Source organism: Dromaius novaehollandiae, chromosome 3 (assembly GCF_036370855.1).
Source record: "Dromaius novaehollandiae isolate bDroNov1 chromosome 3, bDroNov1.hap1, whole genome shotgun sequence".
NCBI classification, from domain to species: domain Eukaryota; kingdom Metazoa; phylum Chordata; class Aves; order Casuariiformes; family Dromaiidae; genus Dromaius; species Dromaius novaehollandiae.
In genome coordinates this window covers 119,174,298-119,187,335 of record NC_088100.1, presented here as the reverse complement: position 1 = coordinate 119,187,335, position 13,038 = coordinate 119,174,298, and the positions used below count along the sequence as shown (strand labels likewise).

The following is a 13,038-nucleotide window of genomic DNA, read 5'->3' as shown; positions in this document are numbered from 1 at the left end:
GTTGTTTTTTCTTAAGAACAGTTCCTTGCTTGCACAATTACCTGTTGTAAAACCAAAAAAAAGGGGGGTGGGGGGAGGAGTAGCAGCACAAGGATGACACCCAAAAGGCAAAAATCAAGGTTGACTGTATATCACTAAGACATTGCAGTACTGTATGCTGTATTTAACTACTCCGAAAGTTAGTGCTAAGACAATCTGCTTAAGAATCCCAATGTGATCATACAGAGATATTCAACCATGTATGCATCTTCTATTTTGTGCTTGTCTAGTTTTTAAAAGTGTAAATTTTATAACCCAACATAAACAAGAAACCTAGGAAGAATGCTATTATGTCAGATTTCAGAAACAGTATGCAATACCAACCATAAATAATGACCAAAACTTAGATTCATCAAAGCAACGCAGTTGCTCAAAACACACTGGCGATCTGGTTGTTAAACTTCAAACACATTTATTGATTTAAATTGCGTTGCAATGACAGCGCTATGAGGACGTCAGTAGTACTCAGGCTTGGAGCCTCAGCGTGCCTGTGCTTTCAGGACGCTGAGCTCCTGCGCTGGCTTCTCTAACCCTGCCTCAATATACAGAGCACTACACAAGAGACAGCAATGTCTGGAGTTTTATTCCGAAACGCTGAAAGCCCAGGCACATGGGGGTAGGTGCCATTAGCTAATCCAGTCGCTGCCTACTAGAATGCATCTCACATGATTGTTCTCTTCCTCCCACCTCTGAGTCACTGCAGCAAATAAAGCAGTTGGCTGCAAACAGGCTACACAAGACCTTGCTGAGCTAGACGCCACTAACACCAGAGGCATAAGCGACCTCAGCTGCTAACTGAAGCCTTTTGTAGTGTATGGAAAAGCAGCTACCTGGCAACTAAAAATAGCTACATACAATCTATGAACATCAATGCTAACTAGATACAGATAAGCCAGTTTCATCATTGTTACAACTAATCATAGAAAGAGATCAAGAAGTGAGTGCTTTAATATGTTGATTATTTTGAACTAAGCTACTAGTTTGAGTTTTAATAGCTTAATCCTCTAATCTTCTTTGCATAAATCCGCAAAAGCAAAAGGTATTTCTGCTGCAGCCATTCAAATTTGCAAGACCTTCTCTGAACAATAAAAACTGAACATTAAATTTGCTTTTCCATATTTAATATTGAATATTTATTCAGCATTCGCCCCCAGAGCTCACTCTCCAGTATAGCCAAGAGAACCCATTGAATGCGTACCTTCAGGTCTACACATTAAAGCTTATGTACTGTGGAACGAACACACCTCACCCCCAAGCTTCACACAACTCATTTACAAAGAAAAAAGATGCTCTACAGCACATCACTACAGCTTGCAAGTTTCCACCACAAACAGCGTGAGCCTCCACTGAGAGCCTTCACAAACAAACGAAACGCATCCGCGCTGTGCCAAGAGCCTACCTCGGCACGAGCAGCTAGGACTTTCTAGCCTCTTCCCCACCACCTCTGACCAGCTTCCTAACCTCTCTCAGGGAAACGTCACTTTCCCTAACCTAGGCTGAACTCTTGTTATATACCCTCACTAAACAAACTCTCAGCAGGTTAGCTATGGCTTTTAAGGCATCGGGTGGTGGTTGTACAGTTTTTCCAAGCTCCAGGTGGCCTGGGCAGCTTTTACTCGAGTGTGCTGCGTACTGCTCAGGAGAAACCCAGGCCAGGGCTACTCAGAATGCTAAAATGAGCAAGAAATGGACCCTCGGAAAATCTGCTGTTCAGCCATGGACACTGCAAAGTTCACCTGCTCCAAGCCAGGATGTTCACGCAGTGACTTTATATTCACGTTCCTGGAACTGACAATCATTTCCGATTCTCAGCAGTGATAGACCTCTAGTTCTTTAAACAGTAGTGAGAGATGAGACTGTTTCAATTATGTATTTTAAGAGTTTGTATCAAAGAACACTTTACACTTAAAGCAAAATTAAGAAGGCATTTTAGTTGTATGCTTGTATCCTGATTTTAAAACACTAAGGAAATCTAGAGGTCATTATCTGATAGTCATTTCCTAAGTTTAAGGAGCTTTCCCCTAAAGTTGATCACCATCGTATGCAACAATGCCACTGGCAATCTGATTTTCCCATACCCTAGTATTTAGTCCTCTGAAACACCAGTATTTGGCTTACAGATTTTTCCACCTTAAAAAAGTCTAAAACAGGGCCTCAGCTACACATAATTTTGCATCCCATTTTTATTGTCCAAATCTGCAGTGACATCCAATTCTTCCTATATAAATTCACCTTTGTATCGATGCATCTCAATGTGCATGAGCAGCAAGGCTCAGTTGGTATCTATTTTGTTCAGCAAAACACCAAATAAGTCTGATTGGTTCCAATGCAATCCAGGAAGAACTGCCTGTCCTTATTATCCTCACACTTCCATACTAATCCTCTTCTCTTCCCCCTTAACCAGCAACTCTTCCCCCCCACACGCCAGTAACTAGTGTGGTACCTGTCAAATTCCTCACTAAAGCTTCACCAGGAACACTGGCTCCGCAAGAAAATATTATCTGGCCACAGTTTACTGTGCTGCATTTTATCTCACATGATTAATTATTCTTTTCTTCAAAAGTAGTTCTAAAGCTTTTCACATTACCAAGGTCAAACTAATAGGCTTTCATTTCCTTGATCAAAAGGGAATTAAAGACTAACAACAAGCTTTTATGTTACAAGCTCAGAGCACATTAGCTGGAAATAGGAGAATAACAGAACAAACTAGGGTTTTATCAGTCAATCAAAAACTGGTAACTAACCACCACGATAAGGACATGAAAAGGCAACTATAAACCTGAAGGTTATTAACATACAGGATTTCCAGTAAAGAAAGGGATCTATTAATGCTCTTTGATCAAACTTCAACTAGGAACATTACATATTTTTCTTGTTTTGGATGTCTTGAGTTGTATTTTGAAGCTGGAATAAACGCAGAGAATAACCAGTAGTACGATCAGAGAAATACATAACCTCTGACTTGAAAAAAAATTTGCCTTGTTTGACATACTAATATAGATTTAGAGTAGAAACAATTGTAACATATGAATAAGACTACAGCAAGAAGAGCTACTAAAATTAGACAATGAATGTACAAATACTAATCTGAATAAATTGCCTAGACATTACTTTCAGGCTAAGAAGAGTTGTAGAAGATTGCAGCACTGTCAAGAAGTGTATCTGGACTTCAGATAGAGCATAAAAGTATGCATATAATTGTATATTTAACTATATAGCTATCAGAGCTGAACATCACCCTACTTCCAGGCCTCCATTCCCAATTCAAAACTGCCTGGCTTTTGACTTAGAATATTAACCCAAAGCTGATGGGTGCAGAGGAAAGATCTAGACAGTTTTCCTTTTAGGTTTCTTGGCCTTGATCTTTTTAACCTCTTATGCAGATCAACAAGGCAACACCTGAACCTACCTGGCAGAAACAAGACTGCAGAAAGTCATCTGTGCTCTTCAGATTTTAGCAAAATTAAGAGTCCCAGCATTAGAAAAAAGTCTGCTTTGTGGACAAATCCCTCTCAGTGCTATTCAAGTAAGTACAGTAGGGACAGAACTAATTCCATGAAATGGAACCACAATAACCCAAAAATCCTGAAAAACGTAGAATGGTTTCTGATCCCAATTTCATATTTTGTATTAAACAGAAAAACACACAGAACTGTAAATTCTCTAGAAAGGGTAAGATTTCAAAGAGATATTTTCAAAAAACAGCAGCTAAGATGCTTGTCAGAACTATCCTTCAAGCAACACACATCATTAGATTGCAGCAGTTGAGGCAGCAGTTTTGCAAATGTAATGAAAAGATTGCTTAATTGAAGATAGAACACAGCCCTCTCTCTTCTCAATCTGCTAAGCATTTCTGTTACCTAACATCTACAGTTATTCTGTAAACATATTGTATCCATTACCTCTACAAAAAGGCAGTTATTAAATCCCTGAAAGCCAGACTTGACAGAACTAAAGAAATCTTTACTGTGAATAGAAAGTAGCCATGCATGAAAAGGAAATGAAAGGAGAGGCACAAAAACAAAACTTAGAAAAACACATTGTCATACCATAACTCTTTGCTATCCAGAAACTCTGAAAGGAAGAAAAAAACCCACATGCAATACTGACGGGCCTTTTTCCTTTCCTCCTTTTTTCCAAAAGGAGATGTTTTGCCACACATTTTATCATGCAAGGCGGAGGCGGGGAAGACTGGAGCTCCAAACGGCTATGGGCTATCTTATGAAACTACCTCAGTAAACTCAACTGGAAACCTGAATTATGCTGGTTTAACTCTGGCCTGATGAAAACCCCTAGACTGGGCATGAAAAAAAAAAAAGAAAAAAAAAAAAAAAAAAAAAAAAACCCGAACACACACCTTTCATTCCATCTAAACCATATCTCTGGGATATAAACTTCATGCAGCGTTTGTAATGTCTACAGCACATAATACAATTGTATTACAGGATTCTCCTGGCCACTGCTACCTCCTAAACAAAAAACCTAACGGCTATATATTCACATGCCTACCTCAGATTATACCTATTTGCTTAGTTACAATTTACTCAATTCCTATACCTTTAAAGAAATACTACTTCCTCAAAATAAGTACTCAGATAAACAGCACAATTTCAAAAGCAAAGGAGAATCGGAAACAGCACATCTGGCTATTGACTCGGGAAAGGTCACAGGCTACGGTAAATCAGAAGAAAGCAGGCTACCAGAGAAAAAATAATGGGCAAACTTTCCTTTACACTGTAACTAAATTGCTATTGAATTGCAGGATAGGATTTTTATTTTTTTTCACTATTTCCACATGTGGTTTTAAAACAGCTCAGGAATTATATGAAATATATACTGAACTATTGAAAAAATATGAATTCTTGTAAGGTAGTTATAATTTAAGATAAGTAGAAACTCAGCAAAAATACTCTTAATCTTTAAAACAAAATGCATTCCTTTAAGCCTTTCAATAAATGATAAAAAGACTGCCACCCCTCTCAGCCTCTGAACTAGCACTAACTAAAACTAAGAAGCCTCCCAGAAGATGTTATGAAAACTATGCCACATATCAATACTGTTTTCTAGCATAGCCACAAGCCATGTTTTATTCATTCTGCTACAAGTTTCAACCCAATCCATGTAAGCAAACTTGAAGTATTTAACAATGGGGGGGGGGGGGGGAGGTATTCTACTATTGAGTTTTGAGGTCTTCTAACATTTTTGAGTACTTACGACAGAAGCCGGTCAACTTTTGGTCCATTACGTCCCTGAAGGGCAGCAGGAGGCTTATACACTTTCATTATTCCTTACAATCTACACACTTTCCCTGTTTGTGGTCTTCTTGGTCTCTTTATTTATGAAGCGGTGATGATTTTGAAGTTATTTATAAACTTTAACTCAATAAATTCCCGAGTGTCAGCTTAGATACCAACTCAGTGACTCATATTCCTGACAACATATTTAACGTGGCTGGAAGAGAAGGTAAATTTACACGCACAAGTAGCACCCAGAGGCATGCCATGAACTAATCATATATTTTAAAATGGTATTTGACATTAAGCAAATCCAAAGTTATTAGCAAATACATATGTCAACTGAAGTTGCTCATGAACAAACAATCAGTGGAATTTATAAACACTGCCTGACTACCACTCTGGCAAAATGAAAAATAAGCCATATACTATAAAAATGCTTAGTTTCTGAGGATCAAAAATCAAAAGCTATAGTGCATTTTTTTATTATGTTTTAAGGCTTACTATTATATTTAAATGAGTACAAGTTAAGGAAACTTTTAGTTATCTTCAAGTACGCTGTAGTTACTTTGATAAGGAAGGCACACAGCATGTATTAAGGTTTCATGAAAAAAAAAAAGGTAAAAAAGTTATCAACTGGCCAGACTAAATGATTTCATTGACCACCTGATTCATAAACTTTGCCTTATAAAAAGCTTGGTGTTTTGGATTGAACTTCTGGTCCTAGTGGCTTTATAGATTGTCATTCGATGCACTGTAAACAATGTAAACAGACAACTAATAGGCTCAGCAGTAAAATGAACAAAGTAATAATTTTTACTTTTACACTTCTATTCAAAATGTAAAGCATCTAAATCTTTTCTAAAAGAAAGAGAAAAATCTTTGAACCAAGATAAGACGCTTTAGTTGACAACGAGCTAACTCAGTTCTTCAGTTCCAATTTCTCCAAGATCCCTGAACACCAGTTGTGAGAGTGAAAGAAAACTTCACAACAGTAGAAGATCTTTGTTAAATATGTCATTCTTCACTGGTCATTCCTTTGGCAAAAGACTTGTGAGGAAACCTCTTTCTATCTGTGTGTAGAAAACACCTAAAGCTACAAGCCACATAATTTGACTTTGACATTAGTCCTGCTTTGAGCAGCAGGGTGGACTAGATGGCCTCCACAGCGTCCCTTCCAATCTTTTTTTTTTTTAAATGATTAAGTCTGAGAAAAATTTTTACATAAAAATCATTTTCCTAAACTTCTTTAATGTAGGAGTCAGTCAAGCACCACCACATTCAGGTCCATTTGAGGGAAGGGATCGGGGCATGCAGTTAAGACAACTAGAATCAAGCCACATCTTTTAAAAATAAAACAAGAAGAAACCACCACAACCTCCTCCTCCCCCAAAAAACATACAAGCAATGGAGTGAGCAAAGCCTGTCTTTCTGTTGATGCATCACAAATCCCTCCATGGTCCTTCGTACCACCAATAACCTTTATTCCCTCCTCTCGCACTCCCTAATCTTATTATACTCCCCAGGGGTCATTTCTGCCCCACCTGCCTTTACCTTTCATTGAGATTGGAAATGTCATTTACTTGTAGATATGTTAAAAATAATACATACATACATAAACCTCTTTCTTCCCAACTATTTACTACTTCCTAAATTATGGTAACAAGATTATTATTTTCATCATGATATGGAAGTCTGGAAGTTGAAAGACAGTTGCTAAGACGACAAAAGTTTTGGCATACAGCTAACTGAACTGCATTGTAAACAACATAGTTATGATAATAAAAAGACTGGAAAAGCATTTAAAATGTTTATCAAAATTACAGGTTCTGCCTAGGCATAATGACACAAAAGCAACATTCTTTCCACAGACAATCTAGCTGCCAACATGAGTAAACACTAATTCCAGTGCCCTCTCCCCTTTTTTAAAGAAAAAGGAAAAAATAAATCAAGAACAGGACCAGACTTCGAGGAGTACATTATATTAGATACAAACAAGTAGCGCACACTGATCAAATGAGAAGTGAAACCATAAGAATGCTGTCAGATAACGTCCTCTATGTGTAAAGGATTCCAAAAGAGACTTTCACAGCTCTTAATATGGGGCAGCACTTTTTTCTGAAGAGATATCCATCTACAATGCTTCTCTGAAAAGTATTTCAACATTATAAATTTCAATTAATACAGCTTTTTAAAGGAGCACAATGGGAAAAAAAAATCAATACTGTAGAAAGAAAAATACCTCTGAGGAAAAAAGCTTTTCAAAAGAGAAGTGATAAAAAGATCATTAAAAAAAAAAAAAGACCCATATCATGACAGCAGGTTCACATGTGAACACATTAAACCCAAATTTTTAATGAATTTCTTGCTATTTGTTTTTGAACAAGGAAACTTTTATCTAAAATGATCCCTGCTCAGATTTAAGAAGTGTCCTATACTGTGGAAAAAGAGACAGACAGATATGACTAATTTTGATATCAATACTTTGTTCAACATGTATTGCTGATTTATCAAATACGTATTATGAATTATTTTCAAATTATCAACCTGGTCCTGCTCACTACTACATAGGTAAGTTAGATGCAAAATAGCAAAAAGCTTCAATGCCATTGTCAATTACACCCAGTACATGAAAATATTTTTCCAGTTTCCACTGACAACCATTAAGTGCCTTTGCACTGTAAATCTGGACCACTTCATATTTATTCAAGAATCTTGTTCCCTGTATCTGTGCTGCGTGTGACCTAAATCGCTCCCAGCATCCCTTCTGGAAGGGAACAGCTAATCTCTTGGGAGCATTTTGATGGTAAAACAATCCAGGATTGCTTGCACAGGCAGTATGGTTGAGACAACTCAAGGTCTTGCTCTTTTCATGCAGCTCGTTTCTCTACCACTATCCTAGATGGCTATTCAGTTTCATACACCCATACCCTAGACACTTCACCTACAGCATTCACCCTTATACCTTATATATGTGTGTGTATATACAAAAACACACACACACTTATATACAAAAACACACACACACACACAACACACCCACGGAGCATGGGATAGGGTTCAGTGTCTTCATGTCAAAGAGACGGAGCTTAGCTTGGAGGAGTGCCACAAAAAAGTCATACAGCTGTATGTGGCTTATATTAAGGCCTTTTGATGAGATCAAGCATGTTCCTGTGGCAGCTTTGTACCAGAGCAGCAGCATACACAGTGAGCTAAAGAAACCAGACGGGATAGCTATCAACTAGTGACAACTAGTCAGGGGAACAGGGATTAGTCCCTAAGGGCCACGCAAACATAACCAAAATTGCTACAACTGAAAGCTAAACTACTAAAGGTTATATAAATGTGTATGCTGAAAACGGAGCTGCTTTTTTTTTTTTTTTTTTTTGCTAAAAGGATTAATATAATATAAAGGAGAACAAATTTTCCCATACGTTGTATTCATCTAGAGCATCCACATTAAGAAAAATTATTTCCCTTGACAATTCAGTTCTCTACTTCTGAAGGTTAGAAGGAAGTCCCCTCCTCGCTTGCTGCTCCATCTTCCTTCTTTACAAGCAGCTGTCAAACTGAAGATACAACAGAGAGCGACTGGAAACCAACTAGTCTGGTTGAAAATAACAGCACTGAAATCTTCAAATCTTTCCATCTGATCTTCAACTCTGTTATGACTGGCTGATAGCAAGAAGCCCTGCATTGTTCAAATGGGTGAAGATCAAGAGTCTACAATCAAAGTTTTTGCACAGGAAAGCTGCAATAATGAAAACTTCAAATATACAAATGCTGTCCTAGTGCAAGAGAGTACATGTAAGTCCTTGAAATTTAGTTTGTCATTTAGTGAAGAGTTACTACATTTTTTTTAAGTGAACAGCTGTCCACTTACAGCACCATACCTTCTCTGGATTTCCAGTTCTTCTTGTGATGGACCATTTTGTACTTGAGAGGGGAGCTGTGAATTTTGTCGAGGCAATGTTGGACCTGAAAGAAGCAAGACCATAAATTAACCACTTGAACATTCACTTTGCAGAAAAGCACAAAACCAAGGACACAGGATAGGCATCACATGATGTTATAGAAACTGTCTATTTCTGCTTTTTAAGCCAAACAAGCTCAACAACATAATACAGCAAATAAAAACTGCAACAAATGCTACCTTACATATTTGCAAAATGGATTTATTATTTCACATGAATGAAAAGGTTTCACAGAAATGCAAAATAAATTTTATATAGAACGGGAGGAAAAAAAAGGGGGGGGCTTTGAAAAGCACTCCCCATTTGAGATTCTGTTAAAACAATGAACAAATACTCTTTCAGGAACAGAAAAGGCTCAAAAAATTAAAACACTCACCTAAATAGAACACTGGAAATGGAAAAGAACAGGAGAAAAAAATATCAGAAGCTTATCACCATACCAAGAGTAGGAAGATAAAGTCTGTTTCCACAGGTCAGGCCAAATTTACTACAAGATTTTGTCAACTTGTATTAAAGAATGTCTTTGAACACATTACTTGCTTATCCCACAAAGGAGCAGAGTCATCTAACAACTAAGGAACAAAACACACACAAAGGGTGCATTCTGCTAAACACCAGAGATGTAAAAGAGAAGCATGTGCAATCAATCTTTGACTTTTCACTGATGAGCAATTCTGTATTATACATCTTTCAAATAACTGAATATGCTGGATCTTTCTTCTAAAAGACATTTCTATTTTACTCACCAATCTTTCTGCAGAACAGAAATTATTTAAGAAGAATTAACAGAAGTGAAGGACAGAAATCTGGAATGCAGTACTGTACATCATGAATACTCTGTTGTATGCAAAACTGGGCAGTAAAAAAGGAAATTCAGACCATAGCTACATGTAAGATTCAGGAATTTATGAGCAAAGAGAGAAGTTAAAACACAAGAAAACTGTATCCAGGTCTGAAAAGGTTCCAAGGCCAAAGCAGAACAGTACTTTCTTGCCTACATTCCATCAAACTAGTTAGAGAGTGGAAGAGTTGTAATGAGATCTCACCCATCTCAAATATCAAAACGTAGCTGTTTGCTGCCTGAACTCGTGAAAGTCATCCAAAAACATGGAAAGACTGTATGTGATAGTATTGAGGCATCAAGGACAGATATCTGCCTCAGATTCAGCAAGCATTACTGTCCTGTTTAAAGCTTATATAAAAACATAATTTTCTCAAAATGGCGTAGTATTTGTTTCTATTGTGGTCAAAGAGACAATGATTCTTGAAAATCGTAAGAGCATATGCTGCCTTTCTACCCTACTCTGCAGTTAAAAAGTAACGTAAGAACTTACTTCTAACAGAAAAAAGCAGAAAGTACATTACAAGGGTTGTGCCTTCTTTGTGTACTCCTTTCCGTAAGCATTAGGTCCTCATGTCTAAACGAGCTATGCTGCTCTGGACGTACTTTTGCTTGTAACATCTCCAAGACATACCGACAGATAAGTTTGTATTTTTAATGTAAAGATTTAACTGTGATCATAGTTAGTACTAAAGTTATCAGTAAGTAGAAAAATCTGTCATGAGCAATAGCTCATCTGGAAAATTGTTCCAACTTTGGAGGTCACAAGCTACTCCTTTCTCGTCCCCCCTCAGTGGCAGGCGTGAGGCTTCTATGCCCATGAGGCAAGGACTGCAGCTCCCAGGCAGCCAGGGGAGCAGCCCGCCTCTTCACTGCCCGAACCACACAGCAGCCTTTCAGGGGCTTCAGAATCAGCCACAGTCCAGGAGCAGCTGTGTTCCTACTCAGAGGTGCTACGTACCAGTACCGTTTGCCTCGTCTAATACACTCCGTTCCCTCAGATCTCCCATTTCTCACCGTGAAGCACATTGAACCTAAGCATGAAGAACAAAGAACCAAAAAAAAAAAAAAAAAAAAAAAAAAAAAAAAAAAAAAACTTTTCGCTATACTATGGCCATTTACCAACTAGAACCCTTTTGTACTGAAAATCACAGTAGAAATGGTATGTTAAACTTTCCCCCATTTAATCTGTAAGAGTAACGAACAGTCTTTTTGAACAAGATGCTATCAGAGGATCTCAGGATACCATTCGGCAGTAGTTCAATTTGAATTGTGACTCTACAACCCTTCACCCAACGTTCCCCTTCTCTTTCTGCTAGTGATGCCAGTCCTTGTTTAAATATAACGAACCAATTTATAGAACAGATCCTCCCGAAAACTAATGAGCCAGCTTCACTCACACTGGCTGTTCAAACCAGCCTGTCACACAGTCCCAAAACACTATTCATGGAAGACTGAGGAAGGGAAAGGAAGGCAGTGCAGCGACCCAGACCTTGACCGACTTTAAAAGGTGCCATGAAACAATACCTCCTCCCACTTCTCTCAAATGGGTTACAGAACTGCTTTCCAGGCAGTAAGAGAATCTGGGACTTCTGAGAATACTAAAAATGAACACCACCGAGGATCAAATCAATGCAATCAATGCCTGAGGAAGAAAACAAACACTTGGAGTTCTGTGAGGGCAAATAAGACTTAGGAGTCAGGGGCCGCTCCATCATTTGACCCCCTTGAATGCTGGGGAAAAATAGTTAGAAAAACAATTCAACCACTTCTGACAACAACCATCCATGTTAATTTACGGAAATCTTTTGTTCGATCAGCTTGTTCCCTCCACTCTACTCAGTCTCATTAAAATGATTTTAGTTTACCAGGGATCACAGCTTCCTGGTAAAACCTGATCTCACAGCCAGTAATAGCTGCAGAATGCAACTGTCCGAAAGCCACCGCAGCATAACCTAGCCAGCCTACTCCAGTAAGTTCTGGTGCTTCCTTCATGGCTATACATGCAAGGAAGCAAAATACTATAGTCCATTAGTAATTAATATAGCTGTTCTAGGATTTCTAATATATTTTTGCTATAACAAAACGCAACCTAAACATACAAAAGGCTTTTAAGAAAGAAATATGGAGATAATACATCATTTGGCCTGTTGTCTGACCAACTCTCTACGAACACAGACTCTTAATACCAGTGTCCATTAGCTTGATGGTTAAGGTAAAGGTGCATACCAGATAGAAAAGCATGACTTCTCCTAAAAATTAAGTTATTACACCAAGCCAAGACCATCACTTCATTGCTAAAATCCAACTGCCTGGACAGGGGGAGAGATGCTATAATAAATAAATGAGCAAGAATTAACCAATAAAAAGCATTCCTAGAGTCTTGTGAACACCTCAAGATACATCAGAAACATCAAACTCCAAAAGAAATAGTCACAGATACTACCTGGAAAAAAGTCTGATCTATCTAAAGATCCTTTTATCTTCAGAGAACAGTGCAAGCCAAGTAAGAGACAAGGCTGAACAGTCTATTCATTTGGGGTTTTATTTAAGAAAAGGTTAACATCTTTCTTTTTCTAAGGCAAGTACAGATTACGTACTCCATGCTGCATCTTGAGAGACAGAGAATAGGATATTAATTTCTTCAGCAGCCATTCCTGCTCTTCAGCTTATTCTCACCTTTGCATGAACTTCCTCTGTGATTGTTCAAGCAATTATATAGTAAGAGCTGGACTGGAAACCAATCCATTTAAAAGATCCTAGGGGAAAAACCCTGCAAGTGACTTCACCAGCTAGATCAGGTATTTGTTCCGGTTCTTCATACAGCCACACAGACAACTATTCTGGTGTAGCACAGGCTGCTGGAAGCTGCTTGAGCCAAATTTAAGTATCCCCAACATCACATTTTTAAACCACCACTACAGCTGCAGTTTACCAAGTTCCTGAAGTT

At 38.1% G+C, this 13,038-nt stretch overlaps 1 protein-coding gene across 7 annotated transcripts in view; it reads right to left on the bottom strand.

Annotated features, from left to right (window-relative positions):
• ENAH (ENAH actin regulator) overlaps positions 1 to 13,038 on the bottom strand; it is a 138,468-nt gene that overhangs the window by 28,111 nt on the left and 97,319 nt on the right. For all 7 annotated transcript variants that reach the window (XM_064509949.1, XM_064509950.1, XM_064509951.1 and 4 more), the window contains exon 4: positions 9,167 to 9,251. In XM_064509949.1, the coding sequence (XP_064366019.1) occupies positions 9,167 to 9,251 (85 nt within the window). The remainder of the gene's footprint in view (positions 1 to 9,166; positions 9,252 to 13,038) is intronic.